This window comes from Pocillopora damicornis, chromosome 7, assembly GCF_964200805.1.
Source record: "Pocillopora damicornis chromosome 7, jaPocDami1.2, whole genome shotgun sequence".
Lineage (NCBI taxonomy): Eukaryota > Metazoa > Cnidaria > Anthozoa > Scleractinia > Pocilloporidae > Pocillopora > Pocillopora damicornis.
In genome coordinates this window covers 10845033-10863872 of record NC_142676.1, presented here as the reverse complement: position 1 = coordinate 10863872, position 18840 = coordinate 10845033, and the positions used below count along the sequence as shown (strand labels likewise).

The 18840-nt window shown below is 37.9% G+C and overlaps 3 protein-coding genes across 3 annotated transcripts; all 3 read left to right on the top strand.

Annotated features, from left to right (window-relative positions):
• The first annotated feature begins 417 nt into the window (after positions 1 to 417).
• LOC149042528 (uncharacterized) lies at positions 418 to 1222 on the top strand. Its single transcript, XM_089213608.1, has 2 exons — positions 418 to 444; positions 605 to 1222. The coding sequence occupies exons 1-2, from the start codon at positions 418 to 420 to the stop codon at positions 1220 to 1222; spliced, it is 645 nt and encodes a 214-aa protein (XP_089069734.1).
• A 10295-nt stretch (positions 1223 to 11517) lies between these two features.
• LOC149042527 (uncharacterized) lies at positions 11518 to 13341 on the top strand. Its single transcript, XM_089213607.1, has 4 exons — positions 11518 to 11665; positions 12264 to 12386; positions 12795 to 12917; positions 13181 to 13341. Exons 1-4 carry the CDS (start codon positions 11518 to 11520, stop codon positions 13339 to 13341), a joined length of 555 nt encoding a protein of 184 aa, XP_089069733.1.
• Positions 13342 to 14385: 1044 nt separating this feature from the next.
• LOC149042526 (putative skeletal organic matrix protein 5) lies at positions 14386 to 16037 on the top strand. The gene is made up of 2 exons (XM_089213145.1): positions 14386 to 14505; positions 15519 to 16037. Exons 1-2 carry the CDS (start codon positions 14386 to 14388, stop codon positions 16035 to 16037), a joined length of 639 nt encoding a protein of 212 aa, XP_089069271.1.
• Positions 16038 to 18840: the final 2803 nt, after the last annotated feature.

Below are 18840 nucleotides of genomic sequence, written 5' to 3'. Positions count from 1 at the left end.
ATGCCTTCTTTGGCCCGATTTAAGCCTGTATTTTTAGAATCCTTTCTTAAAAACTGGGTGGTCTAACCAAAAATAAACTTTGGCTTGTGGCGACACAACTATTTTTGAAATATGCCCTGAATCCTTTTCATGGGCAAAAAAAAAAAAAAAAGAGAAAGAAAAAGAAACCTTTACTCTCGACGGGAAATCGAGAGGACCGCTCCTAACGAAAGCGGCACTCAATGTATGGCTGTGACTAATATAACATTCAGACCGTTTACAGTTGAATGTGCAAGGAAACCGGGAGGGAATTTGTTAGAGTGCAGGGGAAGAATTCAAGGCCATTACCCCATATTTTTACCAGACTCCTTGCCCTTCACTCGCAAATTAGTTCACCGATCACATGTCGACACCCCGCACGGAGGAGTTACCCTTACCATGACCAAAGTGCGAGAGCTATACTGGGTACTGCGTTTAAGGGCACTCGTAGAATAAGTTCTCAAGGCGTGTTCAGGCTGCAAGCGGTTTCAGGCTATGGCACTGACAACACCGCCTCCTGGACTCCTATCCACTGACCGCACAGAGGGGAGCACCCCATTTGTGGTTATCGGAGTTGATTTTGCAGGGCCCATCAAGTACCGTATCAGAGCCAAAACAGAAGGAAAGGCCTATCTTGCATTGTGCGCATGCAGTCTTACACAAGGATTATTCCTGGAAGTACTACCAAACCTGGCGACCAATTCCTAAGAAGTTTAAAACGGCTCATCGTGCGCCGCGGGCGCCGGAGAAGATATATTCCGACAATGGCAAAACCTTTGTTGGCGCCGAAAAGTGGCTCAAACAAGTTATGCGTGACGAGAAGAAACAAAACTACTTACCACATGAGAACATCAAGTGGCAATTCAACCTCAGCCGCGCCGCTTTGTGGGGAGGACAGTTCGAGTGCCTCATCGGACTGGTCAAAACAGCTTTAAACAAGACTATCGGATACGGAATGTTGACCTGGACAGAGCTGTGTGAAGTGGTACTGGATGTGGAGATTGTTTTGAATATTCGCCCTTTATGTTACGTCGAAGACGACATACAGTTACCCGTGCTTACCCCTAACTCACTACTATTTCTTCGATCAAACCAGCTACCAGAACTGAAACCACACCATCTAAGAGAATTTGATCCGCGCAGAAGAGCTCAATATCTGCGAAGGTGCAAGCAGGCCTTATGGACGAATATTTACGAGGCTTGAGAGAACGACACCGGATGAAACACAGGGGTCAAACCACGCCCTTGGCCAAAATCGAGGTGGTCATCATCGAGGACGAGGAACGAAATTGCAATAAATGGACAATTGGATTTGTGGAAGACCTGATTTCGGGACGAGACGGAATCGTTCGCGCCGCCAAACTTCGAGCGGGGAAAAGAACACTCGAACGGGCAGTACAACACCTTTACCCACTGGAGCTTTCCTGCGATCGGGAGAATATACAGACTCCCGACGGTAGCCGCTCCTCATCGCATTCACACATTGATACTGATTAGAGATATTTAGGTACACTGAACTGATATACTGGACTAACTTTCTATCTCGTTCATTGAATTTCAATTTTTATCGAGTGTGCCATTCTAGTGTTTTTCTTGTGAGAGATTATTCAGCGTTAATTGATTTTCGGTTGATTTTTTGCGATGTGTCAGATAATTGAACAACAGGATCATATTATGTCTTTAAAAATGAGATAGACCAGAGCATGAGACGGGAGAGGAAAGATCAAGTTGATTTTTTAAATGAAACGTGAAGTTTCGGAACATAACAGATTCTTTATTCTCATTTCCGACACGGAGTTTTTTACGAAAATGTTAATGATGCAGAGGAAAATATTTTTAATCTTTTTAAATTTTTTCCGCAAAATTTGATTAATTTTGCTAGTTTTCTTGAATATACAAAGGAAAACTATTGATCTATCGAAATGTAGGCTATTGTGGAAAACACAAAATAGTCTGAGAAAGAAATAGAGCGTGAGTTAAATTTACATTGAAGATGAATGGTATCAAAAAAAGGAAAAAATTAACTGTTTTTGTAGAAAAAAAATAGATTTTTGAGAGCAATAGTCTGTAAATCACGAGCTTTTTCAAAAAATCGCGGCCACTCAACAACACCGATTTGGCTGAAATTTGGCAGGAAGGGTGATTTCAGCGTCTAACCACGAAATGGGTATTAAAAAGTTGCAAATTATCGTTAAAGCCGGCCTAGTCTGCCATACTTGGTCGGCAACATGGCGTATCGAAGGTGTTCATACGACTTCAACTCGAGTCTTGTCGTAAAGATTTTTTAACATCTCTTGAAATTAATAAAAATCTACCCCTTTTCTTTGCATGTATTGGAAAAATGTGGGAAATGACATACTTTGATGACAAGTTATCTCAACGTTCGAAGGACGTTTTGCGCCGTCTTGAAGAGTGGAAATTTTACCCCAGCTTGTTAGCCTGACATCTCCAATGTTACCCAGTGCCCCAATCCAGAAATTGCCATTTACTTGGAAGAGTGTAAACAATCGATTTGCCATTAACACTCGGAGGGATGGATTTTGCTTACCGTTTTGAGAACGAAAAATATATAAAGAAGACTCTTACGAATTCAATCAATGCCTTGAAGAGATGTTGTTGTTGATGCTTTAGACAATGTTAAAATTCCTGGAAGTGTGCTCCTACTAAGGGAGTATGTCCCGCTCTCCTCACAGTATTGTAGATACTGGTTAATCATGCGCTCGTTGACCGACATCCTGATAACATTTGGCGTCTGCACTACTTCCCCGGATAACAATTTCAGAACCTTTTCACTAAAGGGAAAGTCTTGCACGATGGATGGACTAGTGAGAAAACTCAGAAAATTACCTGCCTGATCAATTTTACAACGAGGAACCGATTTTAGTGCCACGAGTGTCCCACACCCATGATTTGAGCTGTACTTCCTTACCTCGCAAAACGTGTATTTTGTGAGGCCAGGGATGAAAGGTCGTATTTCTTCGTAAGTGGAAACATTCACCATTATAGAAATAATTTGTTTTCGGATGGTTTTACCTGGCGTTGCTCTGCGCTTCTGCAAGGAAGATACTAAATAACACTCTGTGATGACCCAAACTTGTTTTTCTTGGCGGTTTGAATGCTTCACACAAATTTTCGGATCTTCCTAACTCGTCCCATAACTCACCGTGATAACTTGGAGACAAAGTCTGCAAATTTGCAACCATAGCGCCGCTTGCTTCGGTGATGTTTCTTCTTTTGGTTCACTCCATTGCTGACTGCAGGCCTGTGTCCATCATTGTAACTGGGGTTACTCCACAAATACTGAGGAATTCGTTCAACTCCTTTTTCCGGAAGCTCTCAACAAAATGTCTCTGTATCTGCTGCAAGACTTTGTCGTTCTTTAAAGGAATGCCATCCGGTGGTACTTCTGTCTACCTCAGGAGAAGGTGGGACCCCGTGAATAGAAGTAATCAATCACATAGATCGAGGAACAGTACACTTTCTTGGCTTTTATCTTCATGTTTTTTTTTTGTTTAAAATTAAAAGTAACACCATGTTGATCGATTAATTCTTCTTTAAGTATACCGTGCTTTACTGGCATTAAAACTTAACCTGATTTGTAATTACTTTTGTTAAAGGATCATCATAACAAGGACATCAAACAAAGGGGTAGTTTTTACTTACATGTCCTGTTTGCTATGATTTGTCAGGTTCTAAAGCGTTATCATTGTTCTTGTCTTCATCGCTCCTATTGTCATCGTTAACAGTATTTACACGATCATTCTCGTTTTTACTGACATCAACATCGCCAATATCTTTGGCACCTCCCATTGTCCTTGTTATCAGCACGGCCCTCATCATCCTCGTTAAAACTGATATTGAGATCGCCAACATCTTTGGCACTCCTCCCTTTGTTGTCGTTATCAGCACCACGGCTATCATACTCGGTAAAACTGATATTAACATCACCAACATCTCATCGTCATCGTTATCAGTACGACCACCACCTTTCTGAAATTATTCTTCTTCACTTCGCCCTCTGTTCGGTAGCAATCCTACTCTTTTCCTGCATTCTCTGCAAATAGCTGTATAGTAAAGGAGAGAAATATGTGTTTGTAAAATCAGTCAAAATATCATATTTTACAATGCTGATTGTTCCATAAATAAATAAATAAATGGAAAAAGTAATAATAACAATTATGAAACTACAGTAAAACAAATTTATGATATGCAATATTTTTGAAAATTTCAGAATGTTCGTTGGTGGTAAAAACATCTCTACGAATAGCTAAAAATATTCGTTTCTTTATGATATGAAATCATTTAGTAAAATGTTGAAGCATTTCTTGATTTTGTTCATAACAGGTAATAATATTAATAAAGTTGGGGACAAGGATGGCAACTAGGATTTGCACCAGAATTTTAAAGACTATCTAAATCAATTTTATCCTGAACTAAAAAAATTCGTCCGTTTACTGGGAATCGATGGTTGCGAGAGGCTAGGGTCAAATGAGTCTGGATTCAAAGTTTGTTAAGGTTCAAATGGTTTCTTTATTTGGAAAAAAACTTACTCTTTTTGATGGATAATAGCTTCTACACTTTTCTGTTTGTTTTCTCGAAATCGATGTTCAAAAATGCCCAATAAACTGTAATCAAACTGTGTTTGTTTTTCTAACAATCAAGGCTACCATAGCAACAATACAGCTCCAAGGAGACAGGTTTGTTGCTCTATCTGCTTTTAACTCGAAAGCAATATAAATAACCTCTTTAATAATAAAAGTGATCAAAACAAATTAAGAAACACGAGCACATTATTTTGACAACATTTATATTTTTAGAGGGAAAACACGAAGTAATGTAAATTCATTGAAGGTATGCCAAAAGACTACCACTAATAGAAAGAAAAGTCAACTGATTCTCCTCAAAGATTTCATTTGCAGAGAAATATTCCTTCAATATTTTTTGTACGGTCATTTTTTAACGTGTGCGCCACCACGATGTTGAAGTAACTTTCTATAAACGGAAACACATTTTAATTTTCTATGGCACTCTATGATAATTGAAAACCCACCTTTTTATTTCTTTTTTTGTCTTCCTAATCGTTACAAAATCGGAATATAATGGACTTACTTCATCAAATTCGTTCGTTAGAACTTCTTATCGATAAGTGAACGTTTGCTTGTAGAGTCCGAAAGCGGTGCTTGTTTTGATAATTAAATTGGTAAAAAAAAAGCTAAGGGCTTACGAAGTAGGACTTCTCCCTCCTGAGACTAAAAATGATCACAATAATAATAAAAATAATAATAATAATTACAAGAAAAAGTCAGCAATTTCTACCTCAACATCATTCCAGTTTTTGATAATGAAGATAAAAAGGCAGACCGTGTATTAGTGTATATCAAGTGAAAAGTTTGAAAATTGTGTAGATATCAAAGCTAATTTGAACTTGTGAAAATGAATTTCTTCTGATTCATTGCCTCTAATTGCCTTTATTGCCAGACGAGAGCAGTGAATAATGGAGAAGGAACATGATTCACAGGAAGTTCTTACCAGAGAACCAAAATAAACATTGTTAAGGTAATTCAACAAAGCATCACAATCCCAGCTGTTGTACATATCTTTCAGCGAAAAAAAGGGGAAGACGGAAATATTCACAGAAATATGGATATGAAAAGTGTCGCGGAGGTGAATTGGCTGACTAAGCTTGTAACAAGGCTCCATGATAATCAAAACTTATCCATCACGAATATCATGACACACAGGAAGTTCTTACCACCACCAAAATAAACAGTGGTTGCATGATAATTTGGCAAAGTTTCTCAATGCTTCTCTGATGTGCATGTGGAAAAGCGATAACCTAGGAAACCATCAAATGAATTCTTCATTTTCACAAACTAGATTTACATCTATCCATTTCTTTAACGCAGACATTTTCCACGACGAACTAATTTAGTCTTGATATGCCTTAACGTGACAGCGCGATGCTGTTAGTGAGTCCGCACTAATTACTTGGCTGTGTAACCGCGTGATGCGGTTCCAGTCAAGACCCATAAATTGACCCTTGCTCACCATAGAGTCTCTAGTAGCTCAGTGGTTAGAGCATCCGACTAGATCACGGAGGGTCGTGGGTTCAAATCCCATCTGGGGCTCGGATTTTTAACTTTAATTACATTATGACACAGAAATTTTGCGAGATTTACCGGTCTAAACGTCTGCTCGATTTTGTTATGAATATAAAATTGTAGGAAAGTTGCGTGACCTAAAAAAATTATTTCAGATCCAATTTATCCTAATTCAGCACAAACAGTTTAAATATCAGTGTGCTTATCATTGAACAAATTTTTATTTATCATTTCTAAAATGAGACGACCGAGTGGATTTGAAAGGTGTCGTGGGGGTGAATTTACTGACGTGTGACATGCCTGCATAATTACAACTGTTATTTATCAATTTTTGACGATAGCATGTCAGGCCACAAAATGATGTGACAAAACTTAATTATGGCACATGACGGGCAAATTATACAATTGTACTAGCAGTACCTAAGGCAGAACAGGTGACATACGAAATAATTTGACTGCCATTGGTTTAACCGCCGATGACCTAATTTCCATTGTTTCAAACTTTCCCTGTCATGATAAGTAATATCAAGTAAAGAATTTGTTTCTTAAGCATACGTTTAATGGGCCACAACTTTTCTAATCCTTTTCTGTAACATGCGTTCTGTTTCTGTCTCCCTTCTCTTATTGGAACTCTGCTTTATGATACAAAGGGCTGTCAGATCACAAGGTTAGTTTCAGTATGACTTACATCCAATTCATGTTTACCTTTGGTTCGAGTATTGGTTTTTTTTGGGAAACGTTCAATTATAAGAAATCGTCATGAAGTAAAGAAAAAAATAGCTTTATCCACCTATAATAATTGAAGAATTGTCGTTACAATATTCAGTTATCAACCTACAGCTAGTACTTTGAAGAAATATGATATTTTCGTGTACGAGGCATGTATTGTTTTGAACCGCTCGAACTTTCGGCGACATATTCCTTGATGGTGTTAATGCGACTCGAAATTTCGGGCGAAAATTCGCTTTATGTGGGGAATATTCGGAACGAAAATTCGTTGCTATTGTTCATTCTTCTCAAAAAGATTTGGTTGGATTTGTGGTTTGTTACTGATCCATGTAAAACTCCCATAGAATTTCCCGCTACGATTTCAGTCTCCGCGCGACCCATGTCGTTTACAACCATGGCAACACTTAGGGTATTAATTGTGTCGATGCATTTGGGATCATTTACGTACTCTACTTTTCGTAGTCATCGTAGCAAAAGTTTCAAATTATTCTAGAAAAAAAATCAAGATCCTCCACAAGCAAGGCCTCCACCCAGCTGAAACATTAAAAAGCGTTGAATCGCTAAGGGTTACTAGTAAGCGTTTCGCGCATCATTAGAAAGTTGTGTCTCACCGATTCCGTGGCAAATTTACCTCAATCGGGAAGACCTAAAAAGCTGTCTATGGAAGCGAACAGTGTAAGTGGGAACAGTGCAAAAGAAGTATTGCCAAAAGGTGCCAGAATTTACGCAAAAATAGGGCAACGTGACCAAAATACTAGTTGTTTCAGCTTTCACTCAATAGTATTCAGTGTTTTGTTGGGAAATGTAAAGTATTTCACACCTTTTTTCACACTCTTTTATTAACGTCTGCTTGTGTAGGATGAAAACGAACAAAGGACGCTTAAATGCTAAAATACTGTAAGCTCTTTGAAGCTAGTGTTTTTTTTAAACATATAAATTGAGAAGAATAAATATTTCCAAACAAACATAGGTGTTGCGATATCTGGAAAGCATACTGCAATCAGCGATATAGGTACTGTCTATTTGCACAGGGATTGAGAACGAATAAACAAGGAACCCATTTCTCGATTGACCGACGTTTGAAAACACTCTAAACACGTTCTCTGCTCTCTCTGGTGAAAAGTGGAGTACTGAAGTTAATGTTAAAAACTATTCCAATCATTTGAGAGTTTATTTCCACCAAATACATGTCTCTTGGTCGGAATTGCTCTTCATCCCGATTTACTTTTGTTGTTGTAAACTGATCGAACACTGAATCGGATATCATGGTTTAGGCTTGAAATTAAGAGATCCTCGCAGCTAAGAACACTACTGAAACGAGTTGTTAAAAATAGGACCTGAAAAAATACAGGCCCGAACGGGATTTGAACCCATGACCTTTGCGATACCGGTGCAGCGTTCTACCAACTGAGCTGACAAGCCAACGGAGAGCTGGATAATGTGTTGGGTCCAAATAAACCATCCAGGCGATGAATGATGATTTTAGATTTCAGCTCCCAGTTGGCTTGTTAGCTCAGTTGGTACAGCGCTGCACCAATATCGCAGAGGTCATGGGTTCAAATCCCGGATGGGCCTGATTTGTTTCAGGTCCTATTTTCAACTACTCGTTTCAGTAGTGTTCGTAGCTGCGAGTATCTCTTGATTTCATTTCTTCACCGCAGTGTAAAGGCTAGTTAGGAACACTACTGAAACGAGTAGTTGAAAATAGGAGGTAATTTAGTGTTAACAACTGGGTTGAAAACGTAAATTCGCCACCGTAAAAGGTAAAAAAACCGACATTTCGAGCGTTAGCCCTTCGTCAGAGCGATTAGAGGAATTGTGGGTTGTGTGTGGATTTATATGCAGAAAGTGGGGCATTTTAGCAGTGGCCGGCAATTCTTGATTAGCTATAAGATCGTTAATCGTATTTTTGACAATGTTTTGGTTAATTAAAGTGAGATCTTTGTCGACTTTAGCATAAAAGGAGGTGTCAGAAAGTTGCCGCAAAGCTTCTTTTTGGTAGAGGTCGGCCCGCCAAACAACAACTGCACCGCCTTTGTCGGCCGCCTTAATGAAGTTGTCTTTGCGTTTTTTTAGACTTTTTAGTGCCGACAACTCTTCCGAAGAAAAATTGGAAAATTACCACCGTGCCCAACAAATCGATCGACAGGCAGCACTACAAACGGCCGAGAAGGAAAACACTGACCGCATTCCATTTACTCTTACATTTCACCCTCACGCAGTTAAATCTATCATTCTTAAAAATCTTAAATTACTCCAAAACGATTCAGAGACTGGCACTATCTTTTCGCAACCCCTACTTATTTCATTCAAATGTGACAAAAACATAGGCAACTTTTTAGTCAGGAGTTCATTTCAAACCAATGACCACTCTGGAACTTTTAAATGCGCTCGCTCACGATGCAAAACTTGTCCTTTCATTCACAACGTAGAGAAAATAGCGGGACCTAAAAGATCCATTAAGATCATTGATCACTTTACGTGAACCTCCGCCAATGTTATTTACTGCATTACTTGCACTTATTGCAATAAGATATACATCGGCGAAACAGGAAGACGACTGGGTGACCGATTCCGAGAACACCTTCGCGATGTGGAAAGAAATGACAAGGACGCATCCAAACCAGTCGCTAGACACTTTAATCTTCCTAATCATTCTAAACAGCATATGGTAGTTTGCGGCCTTTCCTTACATCTAGGCAGTTCGGAAAGCCGTAAAACACTTGAACAAAAATTTGTATTCCAAATCGGTACCCTTAATCCCCACGGAATCAAGGAGCGCTTTTCATTCAACTAATTTATTCCTGTTTTCTCGTCACCATATTCCCACCAATGGCGTAGCCCCACTTTCTGCATATAGATCCACACACAACCCACAATCCCTCTAATCGCTCTGACGAAGGGCTAACGCTCGAAACGTCGGCTTTTTTACCTTTACGGTGGCTAATTTACGTTTTCAACCCAGTTGTTAACACTAATTACCTCCTATTTTCAACTACTCGTTTCAGTAGTGTTCATAGCTGCGAGGATCTCTTAATTTCATTTCTTCACCGCTATGCAAACATATGAATTTCATATCTCTAAAATCATCATGGCTTAGGCTTGTTTCAACATCAGGAAGCTGGAGTTGATGTGTAAAATATCTGGATTCGTCAGGGAGATAATTTCAGCTAAGTACATGTATCATGGTCGGAATTACCGTAAGACGCGAACGCTCGGTACAATTTGCTCGATTTCGTTGTCATCCACAGATCGAGCCCAGAGTCCGTCGGACGTGATAACTTTTTGATGTTTAGTCCTTTTGTCTACTGTATTTAGTCTCAATTATTAAATGTCTCTGTCTGTCCAAAAGGTTGGAAATACCTTTAAAAATATTTTTTGTTGCATATATGAATAATAAACAAACTTGATCACTCGTGGAAGGCTATTGTCAGTTTGAAGCGAAGTTTCTAACACTAATGATCGAAAGACACTTTCCGGCGCAGAATTTTCGCGTCGTGGCGAAAATTCAACGAAAAAGCTTTCTCTGTTCAAACGAAATATCGCCTAACAGGCTTCGAACTTTCAACGAAAGATCGTCAGAACAAATAACCTAATGTGCCGAATTCCGTTTGCATTACTTTTGCACAATACTGTAATTAAGTAAGAATTCTACAAAGCGAAGCACAGACGATTACAAAATCGATGTCAGAACTTCTGCCGAGGAATTTGAAGCCCCATAGTCGTATTCCTCCGCTGACCCAAGCTGTCCAGAGATTGCCGTCTTTCCGAAGATACGTGCCTTTAATACAAGCCCTCAAAAGAAGCGAAACAGGAATGAGATAATTTCCAATTTAATTAAGAACAATAGAGAATTGCCGTGTACGTGTTTACCTAATCTCATAATAACACCCGAAACATGGCCGAGGGTTTGTATATCCCTTTTCTTGTAACACTTTCTGCAAGATAGAAATAAAATAGACGAAGAAAAAATTCAAGTCTAACACAACCGATAATAAAATATCACCTACCAAGTTATCCGTTATTCGTAACATATCATCATAAGCAATAACGTTACATTTGATGTATTATTATTTCCACTTCAAAGATGTCTGCATCGCAGACCAATGTCGTAATTTGGAGTTTGGACCTGAGAAGGCGTTTGAAGGGAAACGCCTCGTAAACCACACAATTCGCACCGTAGAAATAACAGTTTCCAGGTTCTGTGAAAACTTGTGTTACATGGAGCCCTACTGCGTCAGCGTTAATCTTTATACACGGGCAGATGGAAAAGGAAACTATAAATGTGAACTGAACAATGCTACTCATGAAGGACACGAAGAAAAGTTGATAGACCAAAAAATGTTTTCTTATCACGCAGCTGAGGTAAATGTAACTTTCAATGTAAGAGTCAGATTGGTTTACTTTGTTGATTTTTTTAAAACTCTTAATTTCATGTTCACCTTTACTTGCGAACTCTAGTTGTTTTCTCTCTTTTAAGATATTAGCGGTAATATTGTGTCTGTGCTCTTCATCAAAATTTCCTAAAAGACAACACATTTTAAAGTTATTAGAGAAATATAGTAATAGAAGGACAACTATGATATAAGGATAACTATGGCAATATTGATGATGGTGGCGGTGCAGTTGACGGTTGATGATAAAAATGATTATCATGATGATAATAACAATGACAATGACAACGGTTTGTTTCTTCTGTCAGAGCAATTGTGTTCAAAATCCATGTAACAACAATGCTACTTGTCAAAGTGGATTTACTACGAAAGGTTATCGGTGTCTGTGTATCGCTGGATTTGAGGGTCCACTTTGCGAAAGAGGTAAACACGACTTTTATTTTTATATCTTGAGACGTTCAGTTTAACAAAGACGAGGAAAAACTTTACTGCTGCTTGCTAAATGGGTCGCAATAAGGAATAATTCAGCTTTTTCCGTCCTTGTGTTGCGTAAACCGCTCTTACTAGCCAGTAAAACCGAAGCGCAACAGGCCTTTGTTGCGGTCTCTTCACCTTCACAACTCAAAGGCGAATTTTTGGTTTTTTGTCATTTCTTCTCGTCATCTTCCTTCTCCTGATTCGTCTTCACATATCTTCTGCTGAGCTGCACTGAAAGTGGACAGAATCAACAGTAAAATACAGTAACCACAAGCAAAAAGATAATTGGCTAACTGCAGAGCTTTCCGGATTAAAAGAAAAAAAGAGATATCACTTTCTTAAGCTCATCAGTACTGCTTGTGACTTACAAGGTAACTGTGGTGATCATGATAAAAAAAAGACTACGTTTACCATGCTAAGAACAGTATGTAAAGAAAGCCTACATTTATTGTCTTTTTTTTTTAAAGTTTTTGGTGCTTCCATGTCTTTTTCTTTTTTGTACGATAATGTGTTTTCATTTATTGGTGTATTTTTTCTTATTCAGAAATTAATGAATGTGTTCGTGGACTACACAAATGCAGCTCTGATGCGTTTTGCAACAATACTAAAGGTTCATATAATTGCACATGCAAACATGGATTCACGGGAAATGGACGAGAATGTAGAGGTAGACATTGGATTCAATAGTAATTATGTGATGAAAAAATGAAGCTTACATCTGTAAATTATCAACAAAGGAATCGTAATTAACTTACATCTCGATTCTCTCAGCAGAAAAATACATAGTGAAACTGAACGCAAGCAGAGATACATGTAGACAAAATCACATTGAAAAAAATTACTCTTGATAATGAAAGGTTTTTCGCACCAAATGGAATCAATCTACTGATCACTGTTTCTTAGTTTCATTCATCTTTTGTTGCACAGACTGTCTTATGGTTACAGAAATCTATTTGATATTCTTAACAACAAGTATCAATGCTGTACAAATCAAATACGAATATCAAGTAATGCTGCTAACCTTTTAAATTATTTATGTGTTTCTGTCAATTGTTTGTCGGCTTTATATCTACAGACATCGACGAGTGTGTCGCAAGGTCACACTCTTGCAGCCCTGATGCCTATTGCAACAATACAAAGGGGTCTTTCAACTGTACATGTAAACCTGGATTCACTGGGAGTGGAAGAGAATGTAAGGGTGAGCGTTACTTTTGGGAATATTGAGCAAAGGAGGATTTTCTAATTTCGAACTTTCTTATAAAATGTGTGAAATGCCAGTACAGTGTTGCTACACCCACGGGCAGAAAAGATACAAACCAAAAACTTTGCCTTTTGGCTGAAAAACCAAATAGTACAGAATAAACACTTATGCGTCTTGTATCCGAATATGTTGCTATTTTCTTAATTGTTAATTTATTTGTCTGTTTATTTTTTCCATTATTTTTATTACTTATTTTTAAGATATCAACGAGTGTCTTAGCACGCTACACACCTGCAGTCCTCACGCATTTTGCAATAACACCAAAGGGTCATACAGCTGCACATGTAAACATGGACTCGCTGGAAATGGACGAGAATGTGAAGGTAAACGTTGGGGTCGAAATATAGAGGAAATCGGCTGATGAAAAACACTAGTTGAGAATTTACAGGTATTACAAAGTAAACACTGCAACGCAATTTTCAGAATCTTACTACCTTTATCATACTATACCAAAGGTGCAGGAAACCACTACTTTTAAACATTAAACTAATTATGAAAAATCTGATTGGTTGAGAGCATTCAATCAATATACTATAGCGTGTAGAGTTGACATGATAACACAATATCCGCAGCGGGTATAGCAGTTATCGTTTCGAGTTCACGTTCTACTTAATTTCAAAGCCCCTCTGGCTAAGTAAAAAATAAGACTGTTTTATAAAGATAACAACAATCGATGCCCTCCCGACGTCGCTTTTTATCAAAGGTGTATTTGAAGAAAACGTACGTGCTGCCAAACAAAGTGAAAGAAAACTGAGAACTGTTTTCAGCCACAAAGCAGAGCCTGGAACATGACAAAATTATTCGGTCAGTCAGTCAGACTGGGCTCAATATAGTTTCCCAATGATGGATTAAGATATAGCTAAAATAAATTTGCAATTCCCTCTAATCAAAGATATTTTTAAACTTCTTCCAGGAGCTAACTCGTGTAAAGAAATTAATCACGTGTAAGTAAAATTGATACTCGATATTATTTTCATAGTACATCAAATATTTCGCATGCCTACAATTTGGCTCGCCACCGAGCTACAAAAATTTTTAAACCATATTCTATACGCGAAGTAGTCCTCCTTTAAATCTTGACTCATTTTGGTGGAGTTATTACTGCCCTCAAAGAAGAAGTGAAAAATGCCCTTTGTCATCGGACACCTGTTTACTTGCAGGACAAATAACCGAGCATTGTTGCTATGAAGGCTGTTGTTTATATTACGGAGTTATCAACGTATTTTCCTGAGGGATCAACTTTTCATTTGTGTATTTGTTGGATAATTATCGTTATCACTCAGTATCTTCGCCATTTTCATAGTAGTTATGATATTTATTTAATAAGCTTTAGTTTTATTTCACTACCATTGTCTAATTCATTTCTTGTTTCCTTTTTTTTCCTTTTTTATTCAAACGATCAAGTATGAGTGGTGTGGTTACCCTTCTTGTTGACTCGAAACCATTGTCCGTTTTTTGTCACATGGGAAATTTTGGGTGTGGAAATGGAGGATGGACGCCAGTCATGAAGATTAACGGAAATGAGGTGCATACTGTTAATGAATGATTTATTTCGTATATAGACCCGCTCTCTTTCAAAATGTTGCAAATTGCAAACGTGCATGTCACATAGTATGACTTTTGTTTTACAGATGTAAATTAGCAAAAGTCTAAACATAATCGCAAAACTGAAACAATATTTAACAGTTCAATCTCTTCTAAGTGTATACTGTGCACTTGTACATCCTTATTTAACATAGGGCTGCATATGGTGGGGTAATAATTACGAAGTTCTATTGTCTCAGTTGGTAAAGCTACAAAAAAAAGCTATAAGAATCATCAACAACGTACCAATTCGTGACCATGTTACTCCCCATTATGTAAGCCTCGGCCTAATTAAGCTTCCTGACATAATTTAATTGAGTACGTGTCAACTATTCTACAGTTATATTGCAGACAAAAATCTTCTAATTTTACCCTTTCTTTTGTATATGAGATCCATGATTATGCCATTAGAAGTACATCTTCTCAACACCTGAACCCCAGCCTCTTCAGAATAAATAAATTCTTTCCAACAGTTATAGAGTGCTACTATTCGAATGATATTCCTATATCTATACGAGAGAAGGCCACTTAAAACCTTTTTAAAAGAGCACTTTTCTCACATTACCTTTCCCAGTACTGATTAATGTCTTCCTCTGACCATGCTTTATTTAAACATTTGTTGTTCAAGGTGTGATTCCTATTCCCTCTCTTATATATTGTATCTTACATTTGTATCTTATATCTTACCTCTTATTGTATCGCTTCTTTTTACTGTATGAAAAAATGTAATTTAAGGTAAAGAGTATCTAATTAGCTCGCTATATTGTGCCCTTCTCCACCCTCTTATCTTACTTGTAATTATTCATTAGACTCTTATCTGTTGAAATGGAGGAAAAAAATAAATATTTATACTACTACTAACAGCTAGATATATGCAGATACACAACAGGAGGCAGAGAGCAAATATTCATCAATTCAGAGAAAACACAAAAATGTATTGTTACTACATTTCAGACCACCTTCCATTATGACTCGCAGTATTGGAGCAATTACGATGAATACAACCGCCCCGGTGGAGAGACTGGGTTTGACAAACAGGAAACAAAGCTACCCACCTACTGGAACACCCCCTTCTCCAAAATATGTCTCAGAATGAAGATCGGCCAACAGCTCGGGTTCATTGTCATCAACAAGCGAGCTGACTCTCTGCACTCATTGATTGCCGATGGCCGATACCGCGCCACCTCACTGGGTCGTGAGAAGTGGAAAGAGTTCATTGGTTCCCAAGGCTCATTACAGTACAACTGCAACAAAGAAGGGTTCAATGTCGTTTGTACTAAGAAAAAACATTCTAAAGCCAGAATTGGTATTGTTAGCAACGGCGGGAAAAAGTGTGACTCGTGTGACTCAAGAATCGGATTTGGCACGGGAGGGAGCCCTGACAATTCAAACACGTGCGGTAACGAGGCCGGTGTTTCTCCAGATAATGGATACAAACACATCAAAGCCATGGGATACATCTTGGTACAATAAATATGGCTCAGTTTTCGCAAAAAAACACTTATAACAAGTGCAATAGTCATTATACAGATTTTTCCTGTTTTCTCGGATAGGGACTTATATCCGTGTATAATTTTGGTTTTACCCTAGATCAATCTCTAGCCATTCTTTCTACTAAGTCTAGAAAGGTAAATTTGAGATACCAAGTTGAACATTCCTTCATGTAAAACGGCATATCAAACAGCATTCAAATATTCTGATAACAAAGGTGTCCAACTCGCTTACTTTATCGTAGAAATTATTATTGGCCAGTAATGTTTTCCATTATTATCCTAAAATTTCAGAAGGTGTATCCTTTGAGGAAGAGATGGACGGGTCAAAATCTCTCCCACTGCATTTGGATTGTTATGTGTATCACTATAAACTTTAAAGAAATGAACAGCAATGCTTTCTGGCCTAAATGAAATTGAAACGATACTTCAATAAAATAGACTAGTTTGTTGCAGTTTTATCTTTCGTTGCCTCCTGTGAAATGTAGTTGCACAGTTCTGGACTTATCAGCTCATCTAAGATCGGGCGGGGCACTTATTTGCTAACTACCTTGGACAAGCTGCTTATATGTAACAATCTTCCGTAACTAATCTTGTTTCTCCACCACAACGCCCGTTTTACATAGCTGCCCTCTTTTCTAAGCTCTTTCCTCTCCCACTTTTTTTACCCTCTCGTTGCAACTCTTCCACTGATTCTCAGAGCCTTATCTCCCGTTGCTGGTCACCATTTTCCCTTCCCTCACGGTCAGACTCTCTCTTAAAATGATATTCTTTGAAATGAAAGCCACATGCAATTCTCTTTTTATCGCTTTTCACTTTTTTCACTTTAGTTTTCTCCCGGAGACATAAACATTTCAAACTAAATTTTTGATACTGCACCTGTCTGACTAATAAATGGTGCTTTGGCATCAATAAAATGAGAGAAAAAATCGCTGCAAATTGTCATATTATTTTGTTTTTGCTGATAACTTTTTTTGACGCCCAGCCTCAGTACGAGGTCAGCACACATATTCCACTTTTGACTTAGACGGGTGATTTTCCTCTTGCCCTGACTTTTCTCTAGCTAAAAAACCTGCACTGCTCTCTGAACCAATTATGTGTCATCTATTTCGGCCCCTAGGAAGTTTGCTTGTGGCAGCTTTGAAATCTCGATTGGCTCCATCCGATGTTTTCTTATATTCCAATAGGCTGTTGTAATTTCTTTTGTTTTGGTTTTCGACATCCCTCCCATCCACTGAAAAGCTCAAAGCCTTACCTTTCCTATTCTCAGAATCCATTGTCCTCTAAAAGAATTAAACAATTGAAAATGAAAAAACAAACACTTATTAAACCCTTGACTCCTAATAGAGACAAGCAACAACCTTATCACCCCTAGATCAGACATTAAGGTCACTCAAATCAAGGAATTGATCACCGACTAAATCTCTCAGTGGACTGTTAAACTAATTCTCCTCCTCTGCTCCTCAGAAAACATAAAGGACGGTGTGGAAAAAATACATCCTGATTTTAGAGCAGATAGGGTTAACCTTGCAATGGATTGGCATCCCACCCAACGGGAGTTGGAGGCAGAGTACAGGAAAACTCTAAGGGCCCTCGTGTAAATAACAGGCCCTTAGTTGCTCGACAACAATAAAAACTAGATAAGCTCTGGCAGGAACAACACTTTTACTTATGAGCTGATGTTACCTTTGACATGATTTCTTTTTCTCAGCCGGTTTATGTTATGAGAGCAGTCACAATGGTCCTAAATACTGTTTTTTCAGCTGTTTAATGTGTATAAATTGAAGTAACCTGGAAGCTAAGGAAAAATCCCAAAGAAAATTTAGCACATAACAGCCTGAAAAATGTTTAACATCAATTTTAGCTAAAAAAAATTAGAAATAAACCTATTAAGGAAAATGCTCACAAGAAATGCAAACATGGAAATATACGTGGAAAACATTTCACCCAAACTTTTTACAAGGAGAGAAATGTTGCATTTAGTTATTTTAACTTATAATATCTCATACACCTGTATTATTATCTCTTAAAAGTATAATAAATATGGTAGAGCAAAATTAGCCTATAGCCTCTTCTAACATTCAGGTATAGCATTTTTAAAACGTTTTAAATAAGAACCTACTACTGTGGGTCCCATGTACCCTGTCACTCCCTGGATCGCAGTGTATTTTCTCCCCACCATTTGCTATACATTTCTTTCAATGTTAGTTCTGAGAAGGTGGTAGTAAATTAAAGATCGCTTTATTATAAGGTTGATAATTTTCTTTACTCTCATCACCTGTTGGTTTATAAATTTATTGATTCTGTTAAGAGAACCTACTCATTTGTTCTCTTTAAGAGAGCAAAGGTGAAGAGGATAATGTAGAATTTTCTAGCATCAAAATTAAACTAGCATTACACCGGTTTTACTTTGCTTCATTAAGTGAATGGTCTACAAAACTCTAGACACCCTCTCAATCAATCAAATGCAGTAGCTTAAAACCAATCAAGACTTGATGGTGAACATTTTCCTGCATATCAGACAGTTTGCATGTGTTCAATTTGAGAGTCCATTGCCTTTTTGGGTTATTGTTCTTAGGTCTGACAGGCCCCTGTGATAATTTTTTTGTTGGTTTTTATGTCTTTTAAGTAGAAAGCCCTCAAAAGACTCTAGTTTTGGTTTAAAAGACTTCAAGCAAAGGATGCCATGGACTTAAATCAAACTTGATCTCACAGCCATTGATGATGCTCTCCATCTCCATGCAAGGCCATGAAGTAGTAATTTTCATGTAAACCTCATAAGGTTG